The following is a 26,113-nucleotide window of genomic DNA, read 5'->3' on the forward strand; positions in this document are numbered from 1 at the left end:
GCCGGCACTCGCCGCCCGGCGCGGAGGTTCCGGGAGCACAGCGTTCCGCCTGCTACTCCCCTGCCGCCGGCCCCGCCTCTACGGGGGACGGCAGCCGGCTCGGTTGAAGACGCCGCGCCGAGTCGCTGGGCGGGCGGAGGGGTCTCCGGTTCTCTGAGGACCAGGGGGCCGTGGCACCTGGGTGAGGGAGGGTCGGGCTGAGCCTGAGCCCGGTACTGGGGGCTGCAGTCTCGCCGCTGCCTTTTTCCGGGGCGGCGTAGCCCCGAGGGTAAGCTGGCCCGAGGCGAGTGCCAGGCGGTGCCCGCAGGCCCCCGTGGAGGCGGCTGCTCCGGGGATGCCGATGGCCCGCGGGGGAAAGTAGCCCTGAGCCCCCCGCTCTGCAGTGCGGGGAGGGGGGTGTCCTGTCTAAACGTGTGCATGAGTTCGTAACGCCGGTGGCGGCTTTTAAATTAATACTAAAATCGTGATTTTTTTTTTTTTTTTTTTTTTTTTTTGACCTTGCAGGGAAAGCGGGATTCTGCTGAGCTCCGGTAGCAGAGAGGCAGAGCCGCTTCCCGACGCGGGCGTGGGGCTCGGCCGCTGCCAGCAGAGGGGCCCGGGGCTCGACGCCGCTTCCCGGGCTGCGCGCCGGGGTGCGGGAGACCAGTAACCGGCGCGGATGAGCTCCTCCGGGCGGCCGGGAGCTGCTGGCTGGGACGGATCCATGAAAAACAGGTGAGATGCTTCGGAGAATGAAAAGCCCGTCCCTGGGGTCTGCAGGCGAGGTCTTTGACAGCCGGCGGGGCACTGCCGCCGCCGGGCCGTGGGGTGCCGCGGCCGTGGCCGTGCCCTGCCGGGGGCTTCCCGGGGCCGTGCCTGTGCCCGCGCCCGTGCCCGCGCGGCGCGCTCTGGCGGCGCCGCCATCTTGCCCGTCTGTCTGTCCGGCGGCCCTTTGTCTGTCTGCGGCTCCCCGGCGCCTGCAGCGGGACCGGGTAAGGCGGGCCGGGCCGCGGGCCGGGGCCGTCCGCCCGCGAGGGGCGGGCCGGATCCCGCCGTCCGCCTGAGGGGCGACGGCGTCGGTCCCTCAGCCTGCCAGGGGCCGGGCCGGTCTGTCCGTCCGGGATGTCGGGATGGGTCCCTCGGTCGCCTGTCGGCATCCTCGGGGGCCCAGGCTGGGTTCTTCCGTCCGTCCCTCTGCCGGGGGAGCGCGGTTCGTTTGTCCGTGTGTCTGCCCGCTTGCGGGCTGGATCCCTCCTGCCACCTCCCGTGCGCGGGGACTGCCGGCTGGATCCCTCCATCTGTCGGTGGCAGGCTGAGGGGATCCCTGTGTCCGTCTGCCTGAGGAGGCTGCGGGATCCCTGTGTCCGTCTGTTGGTGGGAGGACGATGGGATCCCCGTGTCTGTCTGTCGGGATCCCTGTGTCCGTCTGTTGGTGGGAGGCTGATGACATCCCTGTGTCCGTCTGTCTGAGGAGGCTGCGGGATTCCTGTGTCTGTGGGATGCTGAGGGGATCCCTGTGTCCGTGTGTCGGTGGGAGGCTGACAGGATCCCTGTGTCTGACTGATGGGATCCCTGTGTCCATCTGTTGGGGGAAATGGATTGAGCTCCACCTCTTGTCTGTCTGTCTGCCTGAGGGGACTGTTGGGGTTGATTCCTTCCTCTGAGGATGAGGAGTCGATGTTTTCCCCCTTGTGAAGTTTGAGGGGGTCGGTGTGGCTCCACCTGTGAGGGACAAGGGAGGTGCGTCCCTCCCCATGCGAGGTGGGGTGTCGATGGTCCCTCCGGAGGGAGGGCAGGCGGTGTGTCCCCCTCCCGCCTGTCCCTGTCCCTGCCTGCCCAGGGCTGTCCTGGCAGCAGGAAGGGTGCAGCAGCCCTGCTGTTTCCCTCTCCCTGTGCCTGTCTGCAAGGGCCATGAGGTCAGCCTCTTTGAGGGGCGTCTGTCTGGGACAAGACCTGTCCCTTGGGCTGGCCACACCATCACGTCAGCTGCTGCCACCATGTCTGGAGCTGTGACCGTAGGGTGGCCAGTTCCCTTGTCTGCCTGGGCTGGGTTATCTGGTGGCTGACACCAGCCTTCTGGACACGATGGGGCCTTGTGTCCCCTCTGGGTCTCTGGGTGGGAGGACGGAGATAGGACAGGGTCTGCGGGTTTGATTAGGCTCTTGTCCTGTCAGCTGTGGGAATGGACAGGAGGGAGAAGGGTGGACTGAGATTGCAGTCACTCTTGAAGTGGGGCACTGAGCTTTTTGAGTGCTTGGGACAGGATTGCTTGTAAGTTTGCTTGAGAACTGGGTGGGACTGCCTGCTACACGGTGGTTTGTGAAATGCTTGTGGATTGTGTTGGATGCTGGCACTGAATACGGCTGTGGTGATGCAGAACGAGCACTGTAGGCAGAAGGGTGGAGAGTGACCCTGAGACAGTAAACTGTGTTTGACCAGAAGCTCAGAAGGTTCCAGTGGTGTGTGTGACAGGCTCTTCTCTTCTCAGGTGAGCCCTCTGCTGAGGGAACGAACACTCTGTGCTCCCAGGTCAGGGAAACATGTCCCGTCGGAAACAGACCACTCCTAACAAAGTTCACTGTGAGTATTATGTTACACAGCTTTGTGGGATCCTTGCCCTAGTTGGATTGTTGTGAAGTGAGATGGGGAGGAGGGGAATGATGAAAAGGTGCAGTTTGTGGGGGAATGGTGGTTATTCACGTTTCGTCTTAGGGACTGTAAGAAGAGAAACTCAGCTCTGTGCATCAGGGGAGCTGTCTGTGTCCTGGCATGGCAGGACAGGGATAGACTTGAACAAACAACCAATGCTGTAAAGGTAGGTGTGTATGTGCAGGGTCTGTAGCTGTGCTTTGCATTCACACTGTCACAAGTGCAAGTTAGTATACTAAGAAACGTGACTCCAGGGCCCTGGCCCATCTTGGGTAGCAAAGGAAGTTCTAGGTAAGATGGTTTGAGTGTGTAGGTGAAAGCCAGGAAGTCCTGGGCCCTATCACAGACTCAACTGACTGGCCTTGGAGATGTTACTTAAGCTCACTGTACCTCAGTTTCCTGCCAGATAATTTAAATAAACCATTTGTTCTTTCCTTGTAGGGAACGGGCAGTGGATAAGTAATTTACTGGACAGATAAATTCTATCTGTCAGATCTTTCTTGGACTGAACTGATAGGACAGATCTTTGTGTCTCCAGCATTGTCGAGACCCTGGCATTTGTTTCATAGTGAAAGGGCTGAAGATGCTGTACATCAGCACTTCTTGTGGGCAGGCTACAGTGAGATGTTAGTGGAGCTGAGAGACATGTATGGATGTTTGGCTGCAAAGGGGAAACTGCACATATATGGCTTTTGTTGACTGACTGCAGCAGAGCGAAGTTGGGGGGACTGAAGCTATGACCTTATTCATACCCAGCTTTGTGGCTGGAGACACGTTTGGAGTTTGGACTGGAAAGAGGAAAACAAATTTCTGTAGACAGCTGAAAGCAAGGTTGATGAGAGGGCCCTCGGTATTGCTAAGCTGTAGTAGCTGTCAGGAGTATGTGACAGAGAGCTGAATGCTGCAGCCCTAACACTGCCTCACTCTGCTGATGCTGCTGGCTTGCATGTCTCTGTGTTGCTCTGTGTTGCCTTTTTGTATGGGTACAGCAACAGGAATCTATGCATGCTGCTCTCTGTACTAGAGGAAAATACACTGTGATATAGCCTAACACTTTGCACGCTCAGTGAGTGTGCTGGAGAGAATTACCTCTGTCGGGGACTTGAAAGCCCCATTAGCTGCTAGAGCTAGGCATGGGAGAGCTGAAAAAGCTTTCCTTGGTGGCCAGTGTAAGAGTCTTGAGGCGTGGCTTTTGGCATCTGCACTGACTTGTGCTCTCCAATTCCTGCTTCTGGGTGCTGGGCTCAACAGTGGGCAGAGTACAGCTTTGATTTGCCTGATAGTACATTAACGACTTCGGAATTGTCTTCCTCGGAGAAATTTGGTATGTCCTGTGTTTTGTCCTATGATGCCAGTAACACATCTTGTGTCTATACACTTTTGCTTCAGTGAGTGCCCAGATATTACTGCTGCCGTTTAGATCAGACTTGTATAAGGCATGCACTTACACTGTCTCCCCTGGTGTGGAGTCATGGTCTTTTGTGATGGAAACCAAGGGGTACAACAGCTCTATTGGTGCAGGTGGAGTTTTCATGATATTTAGGTGGGCTGTTTTCTGCACTCCACTGTGTAAGGGTTATGTTCTTCAGAAGCATGTACTATTATATACAAAACTATACATATTATGGAGTTCAGTTGTGCACTATTTTCACAGTGAACATTGCTTTTTTATCTGCAATACAAGTGATTGTATCTCCAGTTTTGGTCTCGGGGGAAGCTATTTGACAAACATGCTACCAGCATGCATGAGGTTGAGGTTATGGCATCTGGTACGCCCTAGAGAGGAATTCTGGGACCTGTTCACCTCCTTTACATGCAGTACATTGCTACAGAGCAACTATTCAACAGGAGCCATCAGGAGCAGCAAGTAGGACCACAAGAAAATAAAGGGACCGAAAGATACAAGAAACATGTCAATGGTGATGTCTCCACCTTGGGATGGAAAATCTTGTCTGTCTTATGATGAACGCCACCAAATCGTTGGGACTTCTCTGTCTACCTAGCCTGCTGTGTATCTGGAGGGCCCAGAAATGCCATGCAGTGCACTGACGAGGATAATCGGAGAGAGCATCAGCTCCAAGAACTGGGTGAGCCAGCAGAATGAGGAGTCAGGCTGAGACATAGCAGACACGTTACTGAGAATTCTTCACAGGGACTGAAGTGGTTGGGAGGAGAGGAAAAAAAGGGACAGCAGGTATGCAGCTTTTTACGCAGTTGTCTGCAGCTGGGGTCTGATTTGGCAGGCTATGGGGCTGGGGAAGTGCTTTTTGGATTTGCATAAATACCACTGTGACTGTAACTGGACAAATTTGTGGGAGGACGGTGCCTACTTCTTCCTTGCATGGCCACTCCACATTATCTTCTTTCTTGGATTCACTAGGGCAAGCAACAGCTGCAGATCTCCTCTCCCTGGCTTGCTTGGTGCCACCTTTTTCCAGGGTCACTTTCCAGGCTTGGCATGGCCCTCATTTAACCTTTCTCTCACAACATGGTTTGCTGTCCTCACTTAGCACAGAATCACTTTGTTTGGCATGCAGAACGACTGGCTGGGAAGTTGTGTGGTTACAAGTCTAAACAGTTTTAAATGGAAGTTGATGTGTAAGGAAATTCAAAATGATGCAGAAACAATGATAAAAAATTACTATTATCACAAAAGTCTCATTTTGCATGATGGCCAGTCCTCCTACAGTTTTAATTGTAGTCATTTCCCCTTTGGCAGGGCTGCAGCACATAACTGGCTCTTAATAATTTAATTTTGTTTTGCCACATGGTGCATGAAATATACCTGACAAAAGTGGTGTACCGCACAAAGTGGTAACAAATAAAACTGTAATACTGGAATATACTTATTGCATCCCCCAATCCACATTGAATTGAAAAATGCAATGTAGTTACACTTTTCCTTTGGAGGTATCTTAATTGGTTCCATTTGGTCTTTATTTTCTCCCTGAGTCTAAAGTATAAAATCTCTCTAAGCAATTCGCCTGACTTGCATTCAAGCCCATCCATTGCTGCACTGTCACCCCATCAGTTATGGGCTACTCACTGTTCTTGTGCTTGCCAAAAATTTGCTGCAGGTGTTACTGTGTACTTTTATTTTCTCTCCCTGCTGTCCTATGAGCTGCTTTTCTTTCTATTCCTTGTACCCTTTGCAAGTGATGCTTATTTTAGAACTCTTGAGAACAGCTTTTGTTAGTCAAATTAATTCCCACTTCTTAGCTATATTTATCATGGTCCCAATATCCCATTAATCCTCTATTTCCTTCCCTCTCCCTCTGACACACACATATTCTCTGCTCTTCAGTGTTCCTTCAGTTCTTCTGTCTATAATATTCCCAGTTTGAAGAGAAAGTGTCTTGCAAGAAATAGCACCTAGCATTCAAAAACGAGCAGAAATGTTACTTGCATCAAAATCCTTGGTTCTTAAAGGGCTCTGTGGGCTGACATTGTTAACTCTTTCAATTGTGTTGTTTTTCATTTCAGTAACCACTACAGCAGTGTGGACAACCCAGAATAGCCATGGGGCAGGTGGACTAGATCCACAGTGGTGGAAACACTTGCAAATTTCAGGTCCAGGAAAGGAACACAGAGAAGACCTACATGAACAGGGACTTTAAATTGATGTACAAGGAGGGAATAAAGTGGCTCATCTCTGGGAGACCTTTCTGTTTAGGAAGGAAGACAGGGGAATGATGCAGTTTCGGTTTATTATTTTTTAATTTTTTTTGTGGATTTTGGGATGGGGGTTGTTTGTTTGTGTGTTTATTTTCCAGAACACCTGAGCATTGTCCTGCATTCATACAGTTCAAGAAGGGAAGGGCTCAGGAAAAAAAATAATTTCTGGCTACCAAGTTGATATACGACCAGATCCTAGCAGTCATAGCTGGCCCTGTTGCACAGTACCACAGGGCTGCCCCCTACCTCCACAGCTGCTCACCTGGCATCCCACTCATTTACAAGATTATGGAGAGGAGAACTGGAATGCAAAGCAGAGGCATTTGTATGATCTTTCACTGTCCTACATCTCTAGCTGTTTGTAAAACAAATACAGTGACTTGTTCTGGTGTTGTGGTCAGCCTGCAGCCCTTTTTGTGTTTAATAAAGAAACGTCTGGAGAAGAGTCTGTGAATTCACTATTGAGCATAACATCCTTTGCTGATAGCAGTAATCCTAAAGCTGTTGCCTGTCTTACTCCCTTTCCAAATGAATGGAAGTGTATTCAAAGTGGGTTGGGGGTGTCTCTGTATGTGAGCATGTGTGTGCAGAAACAATAGACGTATAACTCTGTACCTATCAAACACTAAAGCTTCATCAAAGTAGGACTTAGTCCATCAGTAGACAAACAGAACACTCTTCCCTAAGTTCTTTTGGAGGCAATTTTAGCTTAATACATAAGAAATTCTGTATAAGCTAAATATAGCACTTTTAAAAGTTTGTCTTTCCCAATCCTGTGATGCCTTTTTAGATACAGGCTAGTTGAGAATGCGTAAGATGTCATCTGCTAACAGCACTGGTTTGGTTAACAGTTTGCGTTTCTGGCTGTAAGCTGATAGTTCTCTGCACTGCACTGAATCAATGCTAACTTGGTTCTGGCTACGTTGTACAGAAAGGCCACTGGCAGACATGATCGCTTTCCTAGTTGTTGTGATTGATGCTAGTGTTACAGATAGGAGTTCCTTCCTCTGTCACTTCATATAAAGATCACAGCTTCTGAAGTCCTGCAGACTGTCTGTATATCTGAGCAGGAACCTACCTGCCACTAGACTCCAGGCTGCCGCTCAGTGGAAATGTAAGCTATCTGGAAGGGGAAAGGAGAAGAAAACAAACATGTAACTGCTTCTACTAGCAGTTGCGGTGGTGCTTGGGAACCCTGCTTTGTAACTCTGTCACAGGTAGCACGTCTCCCACCATAGTTTTACATCTGTCCTGTGTTCTGCAGGTTTCCTCATTTCACCATACTTTCTCGTTGTCTTGCAATGCTTTTTTGGTCTCTGGGCTTTTATCCTGGTGGTTTGTGGATATCCGCTTCTTGGAGCAGCACCGTAATTCTATTGTGTCTGCTGTTCATGCAGTCTATCTCAGTCCCACCAGTGCGAGGTTGTGGTCCAGACATAAAAGCAGCACTCCGGGTTATAAAAACCATTCAGTGCTGAAGTGGCTTCTGATGGGGGTACGTGTGTCACAGCAATCATGATGGAACCTGCTGTTTTCAGTGACAGACTTAGGTGCCCCTCAGCACCTCTCTTCACCCCGCATGGATTGTGTTCTCAAGTCTTCTCTACAGAAACCTTTCTCACGTTTCTGAAACAGAGTGATAAATGCCTTCAAATGCTTTTGGAAACCTCCATGGGGATGTTGGGAACTAAAACTCTTCTCCCACAGTCTCCGTGAAACTTCTGAAGGTCTTTGAAATCTTCCATAAATTACTGCTTTTTTAAACACTGCTGGAAATTGCGAGGTAAGCACCAGAAAGGCAGTGTGAGTATGAATATGGGGCAAAGCTGGCTGAAACAGTTTAGCATGTTGGAATGCACCTGTACTGGTGCTCTCCCAATGGGTCAAGAATTCAATTCCCTGGTTATACTGATGCTAGTTGTGGCCCTATACTAAAAGGTACAATTTTCTTCTGAAAGCTATAATTTGACTTTTGTTTTATCTGAAAAATGCTCTGCGTCTTCCTTAGCATTTTTGCATTTATGCTTTGAGTGGTTCTTGAGAACTTACAAATCAGTTGATAAATTTAACCCAGAGGCTAGCCTGCTGGGAACTTTAGCACCTTGTCCCAAGCGCTCCCAGCACTGTGAGAGGTAAATCAGGACTACACGTGGAACAAAGTAATTTGTTTGATTTAATACAAAAATTAATGCTTGCCTTTACTGTTATTCTTGGGAACCAAGAGTTCTCCTTAGCAGGGATTGCTGTAAGAAGTTTTCTTTCAGAGCAGCACAAATAGTTGGCCTTCTTTCAATGTATTTGCCATCTCCTATTGAGTCGAGGTACTAGTGATCACTGTCTTTCAACAAAACAGACTGTAGCTATCCTAAACAAGCAACTCAGCTTTCTGGGTGCATTCCCTTAGTTTTCCGTTTAAAGCCTTTGAAGTGCCGCAGATTTACTTTAGCCAGAGCCACTCCTAAGCAAGGCAAGGTAGTGAAGCAAGTTATCCGTCATGGGAGCAGGAGAACACCAGCTCCAAGCACAGACACCTGCTTGAAGGGCAGCTTGTCCTCAGTTCTCCTGGGACAGAAGGTGGTGACAGACCATGTCAAGGACAACCCCTGGTTTTAGTATCACTGTGGAGAGCAGGTGAGATGCCAGGCACTCGGGGGTACTATTTTTGTGCAAGTTGCCTGTTGTAGCAGGGAATAGGACTTAATGATTTATAAGAGACATATAGCACTGGGCCTGATCTGGGATACTCTCCTAATCCCTGAGTGGCTTCCCCCCAGCCTAGCGCCTCTATTGGCAGATAGCTTGGGAGCAGAGAAAGCCACCTGGCTACATATGGCAGATACATGGGATCTTACAGGGGTTTTTGTGTGTCTGGAGTGGCGTATAAAGAGCATGCAGGGAGCAGCCTGATGCTGAACATTTCCACTAGCAAGACTGTTCTAGACAGAGAGACTGGACGCACATCAGCAGGTACAAGAGGCTGGTGTTGCAGGGTAGACAAGCAGAGAGATTACTTAAATGCTTTCTGAGAGGTGACTTCAGAGGTTCTGCACAGTGCAGGTGAGCAGCCCCACACCCATTGTGTTTTTGGCAAGCCTTGGTGGTGAAAGCAATGGAACGGCACCAGTCTGACTCTTTGTCCTTGTGGCTGTCAGGGGAGCAAGTCTTTGCAGGGCTGGAGGAGCAAGCCCGCCAAGCCATGATGAAAAACAACTTTCCTGGAGCTCTCGGGGACCAAAGGCCAGCCATTCATCCGCTGCAAGACCCCGACTCCAGCAGCAGTGAGTTCTGCCCCTACCAATAATGGCAAGGTAGTGGAACTGGGGAGACTCTGACAAAGGGCAAGGCTAGATGCTGCACAGCTTATGGGGGTCCTCTGAGGACCATCTTACCCATCCCCTCCTCTGGGTTAGCTCGTGGCTCCTATGCAGGACTTAGTGTCAGCAAACAGCAAGAGCAGGGCTGCTCCCTAAGGGAAGGCAAGCCCAGAGCCAGGGACCACCATAACACAGATTCAGCAGTGACCTCACCACCGGGATGCAGTCCCAATTTACCAGAGCAGGGTGGTAGCAGCAGCAGGTCAAGCAAAGCAGGGTAACAAGCCAGATCCAGGGACTCTGCTGAGCACTTCGGGGACTGAAGTACCCCCAGTTTAAATGGAGCCCCTGGTCAGAGCGGGTGGGTGGAGGCCCAGGTGATGCTGGTCAGGACAATTAAGGCCTAAGAGTACCCTCAGGGTCCTGACATTTGCAATAACTGTTCTGCATGTTCTAGGTGGCAGTGATGACGAGGAAACCACCCAGGATGAAGCTTCTTCCCATACATCTGAGGAGGATGGCTCAATGGTGAAAGTGAAGAAGGAATTAGAGAATGCAGAACAACCTGTGGCTGGAACCCCACCAGTGAGAGAAAATGAGGCAAGTGTGTACTGGCTCTACACTAACCTTAGCCTCCCAGGGAGAGAGAAGGGTTCTGCCTAAACACCTTCTCTCCCCATTGTGGTTTCTTACCTTTTTCTCCCTCCCACCTCTTCCAAACAATGTCTCCTGGCAGGAGGAAAGGGTATGAAGAGCTCTTGGGCTGCCAGAACAGGAGACAGGAGGCACAAACTGCTGTTCTCCTGGCTGGCCAAGGTGATTGTGCAGAGTGTGCCCCTTCCTTCAGTTCTGGTGCCTTTCTCTGACTGACTTCCCCTTCCCTTCTGCCGCAGAGCAGGCCTTGCCTACCAGAGCCACTGCGCGGGCAAGAGCCTGGGTGTGAGCAATGGCCATGAGGCTTCTGCCTGTTCTCCCCGAGACAGCAGGAGTTTTGCTCAGAGGCTACATAAAGGAAGTTTCAGACTGCAGGAACACAAACCAGCCCCAGCGGGACTGGGCACACAAGCACTTGATCTGGTCAAGTCCTGCCTGCAGTGTTGACTAGATGCTAAGGGAGGGTGGGGTGGCTGTGTGTGGGGGCATCTGTGTGCCTTACACAAAGTGGCTTTTCCTCCCTGTAGGTGCCTGAGAGTTTGAATGCTGACCCTATGCTGGGACTGTCACAGTGTCCCCTCTGCCAGCTGGAGTGTGGAAGCAGAGAGCAACTCATTGCTCACGTATACCAGGTAGGGGATGATTCTAAACCGTGGGATATCTCTGGCCTTAGGCCCCCAATCCAGAAACAACCCAAAGCACAGAGTGGCTTTGTTCTGGGCTTTGCAGTCACAGAACTGAGCTTCTGGCTAGGATGTGATTGAAGTTTACAGCAGTAAACTGTGTCCAGAGGGTGTCCTAGGGAAAGAATCAGCAAGGCTGATCTGCAGATCTGGAAAACACAACTCTACCCCAAGGGAGTCTCTGCAAGCAGTTTCAGGCTAAGACGAGGCAGTTCCTTCAAATTAAACGTGGAAGTAATTTTTACATCCTTCATTGAGATAAGAAACCTTCCTCCTCACTCGGTTCTTTATTTTGTACCTTTATGACAGTTCCTGCCCATGAAAACAGTTCTTCCTCTGAAATTACTCCAGTATTGCAGGAAATGTGTGCTGGAATCTCACAGTTTTTTGTTGTCGGTGCTCTTTTCACAGCACATCAAAGTCTGTAAAAGAAGGAATGAAGCAGAACTGAACTGGCCACTTACCTGCACCAGCTGTCTCCATCTAAGCACTTCCTCACCAGCATCCTGCCTACTGTTAGTCCAGTCATGCTTTGTCCAGCAACAGCAGCTCCTCAGATGCATTTCTGAAAACAAGGGTCAGGTCTTACAATCCAAGTGTTTTGGCCTTAATTATTTCTCTTGCACTGGAGTGGAACTGTGCAAAGGTTTCCTCCTTGCTGTTTGACCTGTGACAACCCAAATGCCTTGAGCTTGGTTTAGGAGCTGTCAGACAGAGGTTTAGGGGTAAAGCGTTCCCATTCCATGAGGCTGAAGTGAACGGTTTGCTGTATCTGTTAAGCATGCCTCAGACTGGGCAGGGAGCTGGGCAATTTGTAATTAACAACCTCGTGGTTGCTTTGCAGCACACTGCAGCTGTGGTGAGTGCCAAGAGCTACATGTGTCCGGTATGCGGCAGAGCCCTCAGCTCACCAGGATCACTTGGGCGACATCTCCTGATCCACTCAGAGGACCAGCTGTCAAACTGTGCAGTGTGTGGAGCACGCTTCACCAGCCACGTCACATTCAACAGGTCAGGGTCACCCTGGCTGGTGAGTGGGCTAGGGTACCCACATTAAAGATTAGGTGGGCTGCCTTAAATGACACAGGAGTCATGGCTCTGGACCCACAAAGGCTTGTAGGAGAGTTGTGAACACCCCTAGTAGTGAGTGAGATTCCCTAAGTCCCTTCCTGCCCGCAGCTCTGCATCACCTGCTAAGACCTCCATGGGCTGTGCTGCTAAAAGAGCGTTCCTTAGCTCTGTGAAGAGCTAGAACTGTAAAGAAAGCACTGGGGTCTGCAGTCACTGGAGAAATAATCAACTGCGGCTATTGCCCAGCAATCCATCAGGGTAGGTCTGTACTGCCCAGATGGGCTCATCATTTCCAGAGCGGAACTACAGGCAGAAACCAAGATGTTCCGTGTTTGTGTCCTGCCTGGTGGAAGATTATCCACGGACCAGTGGAATAGGAGAAAGGAGCTGAAAGGAGAAATCCAGTGATGATGGGGAGGAGCAGCTTGCTGGCTAATTCCTGCTCTTGTGCTCTTCCAAGCCAGATACTGCTCTGGGCTAACCCACTTCCTACCGCCAGATATGATGTTGCTTCATTTTAGGTATTCATACACGTCTGTGGGCAGGAGCGACTAAGCAGAGGCCTCTGTCGTGGGCTGTAGTAGGGGCACTGTTTATTGCAGCCCCTTGGGCAGCCTGAGATGGGGACTCTTCTGTCAGCACCAAGTCTCTGACTCTCTGCTCTTTCTGTTTTCCAGTGAGAAGCTGCCAGAGGTGCTCAGTGCAGATCGCCTGCCGGCACCCCAGAGCGAGGGCCCCTCCAGTGGTGAGGGGAAGGACATTGCCTTTCACGCCCCTGTGTATCCTGCAGGCATCCTCCTAGTGTGCAACAACTGTGCTGCTTATCGTAAGCTGCTGGAGGCACAGACACCTGGCATGCGAAAGTGGGCACTTCGTCGGCAGAATGAGCCCTTGGAAGTGCGGCTGCAGCGTCTGGAGCGGGAGCGCACGGCCAAGAAGAGCCGGCGGGACAATGAGACACCTGAAGAACGGGAAGTGAGGCGTATGCGGGATCGAGAAGCTAAGCGCCTGCAGCGCATGCAAGAGACAGATGAGCAGCGGGCACGGCGGCTGCAGAGAGACCGGGAAGCCATGCGACTGAAACGTGCAAACGAGACCCCAGAGAAACGACAGGCCCGGCTCATCCGGGAGCGCGAGGCCAAGAGGCTCAAGCGGCGCCTGGAGAAAATGGACATGATGCTCCGGGCACAGTTTGGCCAGGACCCTTCTGCCATGGCCGCTTTGGCAGCTGAAATGAACTTTTTCCAGCTGCCAGTGAGCAACGTGGAGCTGGAGAGCCAGCTGTTGGGCAAAATGACCTTTGAGGAGCAGAGCAACAGCGCACTGCATTAAGCTCCAGCCAAGGACTGCGCCGCCTCTGCTGCACCTGCCACAGGTGCACTAGCAGGCTTCTACACTCAGGAGGCTGCTGCGGGCCCCTGGCTGACTCTCCCTGACAGGTGGTTCTGGTTTTCTTCTGAACATTGGAGGAGAACAGAGCTGAGAGATGTCCGCCAAAGTAACGCTGGTGGGAGCAGATTCTGAGGATGTAGTCTGCTCTGGGGGCCAAGTCACAGCCTGGGAACAGAGGGAAAATAAATTAATGTTCATGTTTATTTAGTCCTCCTCTTTACCTTTTGTGCTTCATTCTGTCCTTGAACACTTGCCCTGTAGATGGGTTTGGGCTGCTGCAGGTCTGCTGTAGGCGAAAGCGTACATCACTAAAAGGGATCTTGTTTACTGCAGCATGAATTATGGAGCTGAGGACTTTGATAGTCCACAACTCCTCCAGGAGTAAATTCCTAACAGTTGGTGCCCATAAAAAGGAGGCAAAGCAGGATGTCGTCTCCCTGGAAATGGCTGTACACACTCTTAACACTATTGTTATGTGCTTATTTGCAGTAGCACCCATGGAAAAAAGTAAGAGGAAACTGAGTTCCTGTTGTAAGATACCCCATATAAACACTAACAGAAAGGTTGACTGAGGTAAGCAAACAGCAGACAAGTTTGCTGGTTTACTCACAAGTTAATTTTCACTTAAACAGTATCTCAGGTTTGCAAGTGAAAAAGTTGATTGAATGGTGAACAATAAGGGTAGGTCAGTTCTCTAGTAGTGTATGGATTTGCTTTCCCCTTTATTCAGCACTGGTGAGGCCACACCTGGAGTACTGTGTCCAGTTCTGGGCTCTCCGGTGCAGGAGAGGCACAGACATGCCGGACAGCATCTAGCACAGGGCCACTGAGATAGCGAAGGGCCTGGAGCGCCTCTCCCAGGAGGAAAGGCTGAGAGCTGGGACTTTTCAGCCTAGAGAAGAGAGGGTCTGGGGAAAGGGGGTTATAAATACCTGAGGGGAGCGTGTAAAGAAAACGAAGCCAGGCTGTTTTCAGTGGTGCCCAGTGACAGGACAAGAGGCAGTGGGCACAAACGGAAACACAGGGGCTTCCGTCTGAACACCAGGAAACACTTTATCACTGTGAGAGTGACTAAGCACTGGCAGAGTGCTTACTTACAGAGTGCAACGTCCCAGGGAAGTTACGGAGTCTCCCACCTTGGAGACATTAACAAGACATGCTCCTCGGCACCTGGCTGTAGGCGGCCCTGCTAGAGCAGGGGGGGTTGGACCAGATGAGCTCTGGAGGTCCCTTCTCACCTCAACCGTTCTGTGACTTCATAGTAAGCTGAGCTTGTTCAACGCTTTTTAACACAGAGGCAACACTGCTCATGTAGGACCACACTTCAGTTATTAACTCTCACAGTAAACTCCTCTGTGACCAACAGTGACTTTCACTGGTCACTGCAGATAACACTGTGGGGGCCGGGGGGGACCACTAATAAACAGAACCACCCAGGTAGAAAAGGAAGTTGCTTTCGCTTCCACACTCAGCAGCAAAACCCATGAGAGGAACCTGGGAAAGGACTGAGCCGGGGAGGAACCATGGAAAGCTACAATAACTGAGTCCAGAAAAACCTGCTAGAGGGTAGGGAATTTAACCTTCTTTAGTTTATTCAAGAGGTAGCCAAGGCAAAAATGTGATCGTAGTCTGTACCTCTTTGAAAAGGTTCCCATTGCTAATAGAAATCATTATGAAACTATGCAACTATGGAAATAAATCTAAGCATGTTTAAACTGGAAAAGGCAAAACATTAGCACAGAAGGTCTCATGGGTGGTACAGTCTCCATTATTTGGTTTCTTTAAGAATGAGCATCTAAAAATGCATGCTGTAGCTTTGTGGTTTCCAAACGTTAGCCCACCAAACACCGGTGTGGCACAGATCCATGTTTTGTAGCCTGAAGACCCCTAGTGCTTTCACAGTGTTTCCTGCTCAGGTCTGCAGCACCGTTACGCGGTGGCCTAAATACGTTGGGACCTACTGCCTTCTCTCTGATGGCTGTTTCTCTGCAATAAGTCAGAAACGGTGACTACAAGACTCCTCTTGAGATCAGAAGAGCAAAGTTAAAACAAGAAGCAAAACCTTTCAGCCAGACTACTTAGAAACCTGATTTTTCTCTCTTTTTTCCAGTTTGAAAAACTTTTGATTGAAATCCCTTAAAGCCCTAGTTAATGCTTACAATAGTTGCCTTCAAAGTGCATAATGTTGCGTTTTTTTCATGATAACGAACTAACCTTACAGACAGTCTTGTGGACGCTTACTACAAAAAGCATTTAATCTTTTCAATGCTACCATTTCCTCCATGTGCCGCTGTAACCTCTTGTTTCCTCACCTGGCAGAAGCTGTTCTAACATACCATTCATCACACAGACCTGACATCCAGGAGCCATCCTTGCCTCCCACTTTGGGAAAAGGCACTGGGTCTGGAAAGGATCCATTCAGTTCCACATTCCCTCGTTTGTATCCTCCTTTGTTCTCTGAACTGATCCCTTACTTTTATTCTTCCCTCTGTCCGTTTTCATACTCAAACCGACAGAGTTTGATTTTCGCAGTATTTCCTATTGCTCTATCTTGCGTGTTTTGCTTGGCCAGCAGAGGTGCAGCTTCACTCTGCACACTGTAGCTGAAACTTTCCCTGCAGCATCACTGGCACCTGATCGTTATTCCAAGGGGTTTAAGGAAGAGGACACGTAAGAGCAGAAGTATTTGAACCCAGAATGATGGCTTATAATCCATCTGTCAGAGAGCCTGTACCTCGCCCTTGTCACAAGTCTCCAGATCACCCCGTGTAAGACCAGAGAAGCCACATCCTAATGATCGCTGATGCTACAGACAAGCAAAAAGTCTCAAACACCAAAGGAAAAGCTATTGGTTTATATATATATATATATAGATATATAGATATATACTGTGTTTACAGAGTCAACAAGTTAAATGCAATATTCATAAGAGCATTAACAATAAAAATACAATCTGTGTGTAGCCAAGTACAGACTTAAAATGGTAAAACAGGAAAAAGGATCTCACCAAAAGTACAAATATACAGTACAAATTGATTTATTTAAAACAGTTACAAAAAAAGCACAACAAAATAGAGATTATCCTTAGAATTATTAATGCTTTGTTAAAGATCAGGTAGGAGGAAAGGGGCAGGAACAAGGTCGGAGGGGAGCACCTGACTAGTTCTAAGGCTTTAGATACAATGCGGTCGGTTACATGTTAATACAGCCATTACATAACTGGGATTATAGTTGAGGGATCAGCACTTTATCTACAAAGACCTCCTTGCCTCAGCGCAGCCCAGCCGGTTCCCCCAGTGCGACGCGTCTGCTTCTCTGCTTTGCACGGGCAGACCCTCCCCTGGCGCTAAGGTGCCACGAAAGCGGAAAACAACTAGAATGTGCAGGGGTGCGTTTGCAGGGTGGGGTGGCGGCAGCCTAGGAGGACGGCAGGGGCAAGTCCCGTCCTCCATGGACACATGTGAAGACCGTGGGATGGGCCTTGACCATCAGCATTTTAAGCCATACATGGAACACACCCTGGGCCAAACTCTGTACAGAATGTGCATTCGTAGCCATCTTAGCAGCTTCTGCAAAGTTTCAGGCCCTAGGACAGCCTGAAAGACAAAGAGCAGTTGTGAGCGACGCTAGGGAAAGGCACATGTACTGCTGTGGGCAGGAACTAGCATTTGGGCTACTCAAGCTGCTGTAGTTTCTTTTACAATATTTTCTGAGTAACAAGGATTGTTAGTTCTCTACGGGGGAAAGTGACTTCAAGTGTGGGGTGGGGACAGGGGGAGCGGGGACACTTAATGTGAAAAGTGCATTATATTTGTGCACCTGCTGGAAAGGGGAGGCAGAGGGGCCTCTGCAGCTTTCCTTCTTTCCAGACAGAGCTTCCTCTGCATAGTCTGGTAGTGATGAGCGCTCGTCGCTTGGAGCAAGTCTCACGTTCCTGGAGCAACGGTGTACGCGTAGCCTAGAAACAGGCCTGGCCTCTGCTGGGCAGCTGACCCAAGGAATGTTTCATGAGATGGGACAGATGGCTACAGACACCCATTATTGCATCCTACAGACTCTCGCCACAGAGTGTGAGCTGGGTAAGACCAAGGCCAGGAGACCACAGCTCTCCTCCCCTTCACAATAGCAGCAGGAAAACAGTATATTTCTCTGAGAAGCCTGTCACATCTCTGCCAGCAGAAAAGCCCGGATGACCGTATCATTCCACAATGTCCTCCTGGATTTATCTCCTCCTTTCCTATGTAAACCTAAGAAATAAAAGCCTCCTCCATGGGCTCATTCATAGCCTTTCTGCCGACAGCAGAGCCTGTCTCACACGTTCCCTAATCTCGGGAGAGGCTCAACGCTCAACACAACAGCCACCACAGGTGCTGAGCAACGCAGCCCAACCCAGTAAGGACAGATTCCAGTGATTACGAGTACTGCTAAGCTGGGCTAGAGGGCTGCCAGTGGCCCCCTCCTGCCCACCGCCTTTGGGGCAAGCAGCCAGATGCCCAGATTCTTCATCTCAATGCCCTGCCGTGAGATGTGCCCCAAACCTTTGCTTCCATAGAAGAGCTGGCAGCTGAAACATCCACAACAGCGGGACTGACAGGGAGTCTGGATAGAAGCACCGAGGTCAAATTCAGCCTGGCCTGTTCCACAGAGCTCACAACCACACTCAACAGATGCGTGGCTAGCCAAAGTCCAGGGTGAGCACCTTCACAGCCCTTCAGCTGCCTACAGTACAAAGCTATTTTAGCCACACAGCATCTTGCTTCATACACCAGTGTCTGCCCTTTCACACCACTGTTCAGTGAGGCCGAGATCTAGGAACAGTAGTTACAGTAACACGCATGAGACAAGGCAGGCCCTCCAAACCCTCTCTCTAGGAGACAGACTCCTGTGTTCAACGATGCGCGTGAGGGGCTCTGCACCCTTCAGCTGCTCAGACATTCCCTCTATGCATGCACTCAGCCCATCTACATTCACACGCCACACGTATGCAAATCCCTTTCTTAGCTGCCTGCCACAGCTCTGAATTCCTCTGCATGCTCCATGCAAAGAACAGGCAAGAGAAGCTGTGCTCCTCTGCCTTCTGCCTTTGGCCACAGACACCCTGGATATCCTGAGCATTAAGTACTAACCAACATTAATCGAGGTCTTTGCGTCGGAGAGTCCAATGAATAGCAACTGTGAAACACACAAGGTGATGAGGCCAGGCACCTGGGCCCGGACAGTAAGTTTTACTGACAAATGGTGCCGTGAAAACAGCATCTGCTCCCACAGCTGCTGCATCCAGGGAGGCAGAATCTTCACATGACAGCATCACCATGACTTCACGCATTTCAAATGCAGCTGATGAGATGGGAAGCAGTATGTCATTCGGGGGAAGCTACATGTGATACAGGCAGCATCCTCATTCTGGAGAAACCCCCGTGAGGCACAAACACTGAAGGCATGAGTAGCGCATATCACCTACGGCCTGAAAAGAAACCGTCCTCCTGGTGCAGGCATGTCAAAGGCAACAGAAATGGCTAGCAATGTGCTAGGAAAACAGGACTGACGGCCGGGAGGGAAGGGACCATTCTGGAGACTCTCTGATTTGCCCAATATCCAGGCAGAGCACCCCTCCATCACAGTCAGCTGAAACCAACCAGTTACAGGACGCGTTCCTGGCAAGTGTGCGGAACAGCCCTGAGACACCACCACTGCAAGCTGACGGAAGGACGGCTATGCCGAGGAGAGGTGCTGACACACAAGCCATCCAGGGAAAGAGAGAAGCAGTGCCCTAGCAGTCAGGCACGCCTGACAGAAAACTTCAGGAAGATGAGAGAAGGGAGACAGAAAACGGTACGCTGAACATCAGGAGCAGCATCGGGACTGCCAGCGGGGACCTGCACACTGAAAAGAAATCCTCTCAAAAGCCTGGTCCTAGCACAGAGATGGGCACCTTAATACAAAGAATATTTAACCCAAGTTAAGTCAGTGAAGACTCTTATCCTGAACATGACAGTGACTATTTTTTATTCTAGCTAAGCAGTTAGAGCTGGTGTCATAACACACCATCAGAGAGGGCAAATTAGTGTAACCACATGAGCCTTCACTTGAATGGAGTGTTATTACCATAACGAGGTATTAACATACATTTGTATTAAATCTCACGGTGAAAAAGACTACTCTTGATTTTACCATGTTGTTCTACAGAGGAACTCCAAAGAGAAGCATCAGAAAACCTAGCACAAAACCATCCCAAAATGCCCTATGATGCTGTAATATTTTTAGAGTCCCTACATTAATCATAGAACTGTACTTAGCAGAAACTTTGTACCTTGCCTGCACATGCACAAACACACGTCTCTTGTCTAGAGCTTATTCAGGAAACTGCCTGCAGGGAAGAATTAGCGATCTGGAAAGTTTTCTTCTGATTTAATTACAAAATAGTCTCGGTTCTTCTAACAGAAAAAGGATATGTTTCCATCCTTCCCTAGAGAATGTTGAATACATTTTACTTCAGCTTTTAAAAAAAAACCAAAACACCAAAACCCAAAATCCAACCAAACAAAAAAAAACCCCAGCCCCATTCACCCATAGGCTAAGGCTCTGCAAAAGCTATAAGCCCAAGAGATATTTTTTTTTTTAAAATTATTAACACAGGAAGAAAGATTTGATTTGGTGGCAAAGGTATTTTATGGCAGGAAACTGACGTCTCCCATCCCAGCTCGTGTCCCATCCCAAGTGCTCAAGTTCCCTATTCACCTACACCCAAAGCCATCCTTTTGGTCCTTCCTCTTGAATTTCTGTGATTCATTCAAATCTGTACATTCTTTGCAAGAAGAAAGAGCAGTTGGATTCAGTGGAAGAGACATTAAACAGAACCACCAGAGAAGCATCTCTGTCCTGCCTTCAAGAGCTCCATCGGTGAACGGTCCTTTTAAAGTGCATGTGTGAAGAAAAGGGATACTGGGAGTAGAGCCCCCTAAACTCCAGTGGGGATCCATCTCTCCCCATCGTGAGAAAGGAGGAATAAAATCTTCAGCAATCTTATCTGCTACTTTAAGCCGTGTCTGCCCTCCTCATCTCCCCACCCACCCTGAACGCTTAGACCCTGCCCTGCAGGGAATCAGTTATTCAGGGAGGTGTGAGAAAGCCCCAGCCTCCAACCTCTGGAATGCTCTCATCACAAGCTCATGAGCACATCCCTGTTCTCTACCCCAGCTAGCCGTTTGCTGCTCCCTGAGGCACTGGAGCCCTCTTGATTCCCCAAGAGGAACTGGTCAGCCATTGAACTGGATGGAATAAACCCAGTCCTGCAGGGCAGAAAGCAGCCTCGCTGGTGAACCTGTCACAAAGTCTGTGCAATTTCTCCACCTGATGGTGAGGCTCACCTGCAGGGGATGCCCTAGCTCACAGCCTCAAAGGGATCATTTCCCTGCATTAGAACGCCCTTCGATAGACAGCTTGACCTCCTGGGGAATGAAAGAGGGACGGAGCAGAGAGGGCCGAGGCTCCTCCGCCTGCACACTGTATCTTTGGAAGCCTGGGACTGTCCAGCTGTGCTGACCGCCCGTCTCAGGCTGAGAGGGTTCCGTGTGAGAGCTCTGGGCTGCGCTGTCCCTGCCTGTGTGGCTCTTCCTTTCAGCAGCTCTGTCAGACGGTTCTCTGGACCCCTGAGCTGTTCTTTCAGATCTCTCCCTAGTAGATATCAACTGATCTGCGAGAGGGTAGTTAGCCTGAGAAGCGGAGTTGCCATTCATGCTCTGTAAACTGATTGATATGCAGACATCACCCACTTGCAGCCTGTGGCAGGGCAAAGCAAAGAGCTGAGCAGTCCGCCCTGGGCTACAGGAGGACCAACCCTGGCCATACACAAAGAAGGGATGCTCTGGGGGCACATCAATGCTCACTTTACTTTGTTGCTCCCCGACCACAAAATGCAGTGTGACAAGCCCAGGCCACTGGCTTTCCTGGATATCCACCACGGTGCTGGAGTCGATCTTCAGGCCCCCGCTCACCTCCGCACTGCGAACAAAGTCTTGAGTCTGCAGGTCCTCCACCCGCTTCAGCTCTCCTGTAGCCAGCTGGATGATGGCTCCTTTCATGAAGTGAGAGGGCAAGTGTGAGGAGCTGGGTGGCTGCAGCTGGGACAGGTCCTTTTCAAGCACGCTTCCTCGAGCCTGTGCGTCCGGGCTCCGCCTCATCAGGGTTTCTGAAGTGGAAGACCTGATGGGCTCAGATCCAACGGGAACCAGGACTGGCTTGCCGTTGGCTATCACCATTCCTTTGGTTAATTGTCTTTGTCTAACCGGCTCTTCGGGGGACATTACGTATGGACTCCTGGACTGGCTTTTCTCAGCAGCAGCCCTTTCTACTGTGTTCCTCAGCACGTCCTTTGACTCCCCCTGCTGATCAGGGATATTATGGCAAAGGTTTAAAGGGCTCGGGTCATCTTTCCTCTGGGCCGCCAGAACGTGATAATCCTGAGATGCCAACACCCCCACCACCCTCTGAACCTCCAGATCAGCGTCTGGGGTGCTTCTGTGAGCTGGCACAGAGGCCTCTGTTCCCAACGTCTGGTAACCTGAAAGGAACTGTCCATCGACCACACATCCCGCTGCAGCCCCTGGCAGACAGTCTTCAGCTTTACCGCTGGCAGAGTCCACAGCCTCGCTGGTCCTCCTCACCACATTATGCTCCACATGCCTCTGTCCACCATTGGCAGCAGCTACCTCTGAATTCAGCTGACTGTCCTGCTGAGGAGACTCTGGGCTTCCACCCGCTGCAGGTGTCTCATATGCTGAATACCCTGGTGGGAGGCGGGACATCTGATAATAAACAGGAATTCTACCTGGTGCAATATCTAATGGCTGGGTCCCAGCATGATGCTGCATCTGGCCAGAAGGAGAGACTGCAGAAGCGGATTTGTTGAAGTTGTGGGTAGGAGAGGTAGTCTGGGGGGAAGGAGCGGCTTCTTCTGTGAAGAGAGAGGCGTATGGCACAAAATGGGGGACGTGAGAGGCAGTGAGGTTGGTGGAAGGAGACAGAAGAGGACTAGGCATAAAGCCAGGAGGGACAGCATAGGGCACTGTGTAATGCGAGCCGATGAACTGTAGGGACGTTGGAGGGATCTGCGCATAGTGGATGGGAGGGTAGGGCACCCCCGGGTGCTGGATTATTGGCGAGCTCACATTGAAGGCAGGGGGCAGGGGGCTCACGTTCACCACGGGGTGCAGACCCGTGGGGGAGAAAGTGGCAGGTGGCACTGCCACTTTGTAGAGCATCCCATATTGGTCCACCGTCAGCCCCGCCACCGCTTCCGTGGCCTCGCCAGGGCCATAGCGCAGGGCCGCAGGACCCGGCCCAGCTGTCCGGGCCCATTGGGGACCCTCGCCCGAGGCCTGGGCACCCCCCGCCCGTCCTGCCTCGGTGCCGGTGCTGGCGGAGGGAAGTTCCCGCTTCTTTGGCGGGAGGCACTCCTGGCTCCGCTCGTGGCCCGCTCTCATGGTGCCCCACGGTGTCCCGGCAGCCCCGGCCGCGACGCTCGTTCATGGGGGCACCCGCAGTGGCTGCCACACGCCGGCTCCCGGATCCCCGCTGCCGGCCGCCGCCTCACCTGCACCGGGAACAGAGGGAGCCGTGAGTCCCGGCCCTGCCACCGAGCCGCTGCGGGCCCCGGGACCGCGGGGACAGAGGGAGCCCTGAGCCCCTGAGAACACACAAGGCGACGACCCCCGGCCCCAGTCCGGGGCCCGAGGAGCGGAGAGCGCCCGAGCCCGGTGGCCGGCCCCAGAGCCCCGGCCGCGCCGCGCCCCGCCCCGCCGACCCCAAGGCGCCGCCAACGCCCCGCCGCCGCCGGCCCGCCCGGTGCCCCTCGCCGGCCGCCGCTCACCCGCCATCGCCCAGCTCCTCCTCCGCGACCCCCATCGGCCCCGGCGCCGCCCGCGGCCGCCTCCGGCCCGACCCCTCCCCGCGCCGCGGCGCACGGCGATGACGAGCCGCCCCCGCGCGGCGGAAGTGCCTCACCCGTCGGGGCTGACGTCGGGGAAGACGGGGGAGGGGGCGCCCGCCGCGCCCGTTGTCGTGGCAACCAGCCGCGCCCAGCGCGCCGGTACCCGGGCGCTGCCGCCGGGGCACGGCCCGTCCCGCCGCGGCGAGTAACCACCCCCCCAGACACGATTTCGACATCGGCAGCCCGGCGCCGTGCCCGCCGCCGCCGTGAAGGCGCGGCGCTGCGCCTCTGCTGTCAGGGTGCCACGACGCGGTCCCCCGGGGTCACCGCTCCGCGCAAGAAACCGGCGGGGCGGGCCGCCCTACCACCACCGCCGCCGCCCGGGCCCAGCCGCCGGCCGCCCCGCCCGGCGGAACCCTGGTTGCGGGCGGCGCGACCCGCCCGGCCTCGCCACGGGGGAGCGCTGGCGGCGGGGGACCGCCCCGCGCGTGACGTCATCAGTGACTGCCACGGTGCAGACGCACCGCTCCTTGCCGAGGCCCGGCCCTGCGGGTGCTTCCGCCGGGGAAAAGTAGTGCGAGCAGCCCTTTCCCGCCGCGCCGCCGCTGGTGCCGCGCCGTCTCGCTGCTGTCCCCGCTGAGGCCGCCGCGGCTCTGCCTCCTGCCCGCGGCCGGCGGAGGCCGGGAGGCCGAGGGGAGCGGGCCGGCGCGCGGATCCCTCCGCCTGCAGTATCGGTGCTGCGGCCGCGCCGCCGCCATTTTGAATGCCTGGCTCCTGCCGCTGCCGCTTCCTCCTCTGCAGGGACCGGCCCGGTGAGTGGGGCCGCGGCGCTCGCCGCCCCAGCCCGCTTCCGCCCCGGGCCTTCGCCTCTCCCCCGCTCCCTTCCCCACGCCGTCAGCCAGGCCGGGTCTCCGCTGCCGGGGCCCGCGAAGTCCCGCAGGCCCGGGGCCCCCCGTTTGCCTTCGCTGCCTCTACCCGCGGCCGGGCTGCGGCCGTGCCGTAGCGCCAGGCGCTGGTTTCTCTGCCGGCGGAGTCCGCCCGGTGCCCTCCCGCGGCCTTCGCCGGGGCGACTTGCCATGGGCCGCCGGCCGCCTTCGGTCCCCGGCCGCGGCCTGTGCCACGGCCTTCGCCCGGCGGCCCGGGCCCGTCCCGGACTCTGCCCCGCGCTCCCGGGACCGGCCTGCCGCCTCCCCAGGCACAGGGAAGCGCTTTCTGTCTGCTTCGGCTTTTACCCGCCGGAGAGGCGTTGCTGGCAGGGTCCTCTCTGCTCCCCTCGCCCCGGTTACTGGGACTCGCCCAGCGTTTCGTGGAGTGCAACGCGCAGAACTGCAGAAGTTCCCTGAGCACGAAATGTGGTGTGACTCTGTCCGTGCTGGAGGCCCTGGGTGTCTAAGAACGCGCCTGGGCGTTTGCACCCGTCCTTCCTTGGGTTTTTCATTAGCTGGTGCTGCACAACTGCTCAGAGCGTTACAGCTAGCGTATCTCTGGTACTTACAGTGTTTGCGTGTTGCTTTATGGTTGCATGAATTTTAATGGAAGCAAAAATCTGTGATCTCTGGTCAAAGGCGTTCGCAATGAACTGCAAGTGCGGGTTTGTGTTGGTGGTAGCCTACTGTTTAAGAATCGATCTGTAAAGACAGTTTCAAGTCCCTTCAAGGTTGGTTGAGTTCTCTCTCTCCTATCAAACGCTACAAGACAAATTGTAAGTTTCTTTCTAGTAGGCATTGCTTTTAAAGTTTGCAGGTAGAACAGCTGTGTGTTTTATTACATTGCAGACGGTGCTTGAAAATGCTTAGTGATGTATTTTGATTTCTAATGCTTGAAATGTTAGTGAAACAGTATGAAATCCCAGTGGAACACCTTCGTAAGGGTGGCATTTCATATGCGTGACCAGAAGGCGTGTTTGGCCCATATTCGCTTAAAGAAAGTAAAACATATCTGTATGTTCTCCTGCATAGTACTACTAGCAGCTTACATTTAAAATGGCAGAGTTTTTTTGTGTTGTTTTCTTTTTCCTGTTCCAGTTCTGTGTGATAGTGTACAGCTGATTTTTGTTTGTCTGTGCTCCCCCCACTTCTCTAAACTACACTTGTTATTTTTTCCCTTTATTTATTTGCATGCCCTGTTCTATTGCCAAATTCTTTCTTTTGCCTGCTCATGAGCACTCTGGTATTTGGCACAGGATTTGAAAACTTTACTGCGTGCCTGACAGCTCAATGAAGGCAAGAGATTTTGTGTTTTTTTCTGAGGGCTTCAGTGTGAACCCCTTGATTCTTCCATGGTGGGAGAAGGAGGGGGAGGTAGTTAAATTCCCGTGAGTTGAGAAGTGGAAGGGAAGTCTGGGGTAATTGTTTTGTGAAGGAATCCAGCTTTTCTGTCTTCAGTGTGTAAGATAACTCTCAGATTTCCTCCTTTTTTGATAAAAAAAAAAAAAGAGGATTATCTTTTTTTTATTTTTTTTGCTGTTGTTCCTGTGTCTGCTGGTCTGATTTTTTTTTTTTTCCTAAAGGTGGTATGATGGGAATGGACTCATCCTGCAATACCTTTGTTGCAGTGTCCTGGCAAGAGAGCAAGGGATACAAAAATGTTCTGATTCTTTTTGCGTTGGCATAGCTGTAAACTAAAATGAGATTAGTAAGTTTGTCAGGCAATAGTATAAAAAGGTTGTGAACAGCAGCAAAGGAACTGATGTTGTCTGTTCTTAGGCATGCAGACAAACTGCACTGGTTAATGCAGTTCAGATTTGGAAAGTTGCCTTTCAAATTGTA

General features: G+C 52.0%; 3 protein-coding genes across 28 annotated transcripts in view; 2 read left to right on the forward strand and 1 right to left on the reverse strand.

The window, feature by feature from the left end:
* Window positions 1–45: 45 nt before the first annotated feature.
* On the forward strand, window positions 46–13,620 carry ZNF821 (zinc finger protein 821). 20 transcript variants are annotated; one of them, XM_054199484.1, is made up of 10 exons: window positions 47–181; window positions 505–714; window positions 2,468–2,559; window positions 2,692–2,798; window positions 4,480–4,715; window positions 9,456–9,581; window positions 10,075–10,217; window positions 10,799–10,903; window positions 11,799–11,965; window positions 12,703–13,620. In XM_054199484.1, the coding sequence occupies exons 5-10, from the start codon at window positions 4,664–4,666 to the stop codon at window positions 13,355–13,357; spliced, it is 1,248 nt and encodes a 415-aa protein (XP_054055459.1). In that variant the 5' UTR covers window positions 47–181; window positions 505–714; window positions 2,468–2,559; window positions 2,692–2,798; window positions 4,480–4,663; the 3' UTR covers window positions 13,358–13,620. The 20 variants fall into 20 exon arrangements, with proteins under 20 accessions (XP_054055456.1, XP_054055459.1, XP_054055462.1 ...); XM_054199487.1 differs by having other exon boundaries at window positions 2,692–2,794; window positions 4,477–4,715; XM_054199489.1 differs by having other exon boundaries at window positions 2,692–2,794; window positions 4,632–4,715.
* On the reverse strand, window positions 13,406–23,752 carry ATXN1L (ataxin 1 like). 6 transcript variants are annotated; one of them, XM_054199479.1, is made up of 3 exons: window positions 23,420–23,752; window positions 21,412–23,009; window positions 13,406–13,582 (listed from the first exon to the last, which is right to left on the reverse strand). In XM_054199479.1, exons 2-3 carry the CDS (start codon window positions 22,897–22,899, stop codon window positions 13,406–13,408), a joined length of 1,665 nt encoding a protein of 554 aa, XP_054055454.1. In that variant the 5' UTR covers window positions 22,900–23,009; window positions 23,420–23,752. The 6 variants fall into 6 exon arrangements, with proteins under 6 accessions (XP_054055454.1, XP_054055451.1, XP_054055455.1 ...); XM_054199476.1 differs by having other exon boundaries at window positions 21,304–23,009; XM_054199480.1 differs by lacking the exon at window positions 13,406–13,582 and adding an exon at window positions 16,266–17,013.
* Window positions 23,753–23,926: 174 nt separating this feature from the next.
* AP1G1 (adaptor related protein complex 1 subunit gamma 1) overlaps window positions 23,927–26,113 on the forward strand; it is a 45,508-nt gene continuing 43,321 nt past the window's right edge. For both annotated transcript variants that reach the window (XM_054199472.1, XM_054199473.1), the window contains exon 1: window positions 23,927–24,157. The gene's annotated coding sequence lies outside the window, so the exon portion shown is untranslated. The remainder of the gene's footprint in view (window positions 24,158–26,113) is intronic.

The sequence above is a fragment of the Rissa tridactyla genome, chromosome 4, assembly GCF_028500815.1.
Source record: "Rissa tridactyla isolate bRisTri1 chromosome 4, bRisTri1.patW.cur.20221130, whole genome shotgun sequence".
Classification (NCBI taxonomy): domain Eukaryota; kingdom Metazoa; phylum Chordata; class Aves; order Charadriiformes; family Laridae; genus Rissa; species Rissa tridactyla.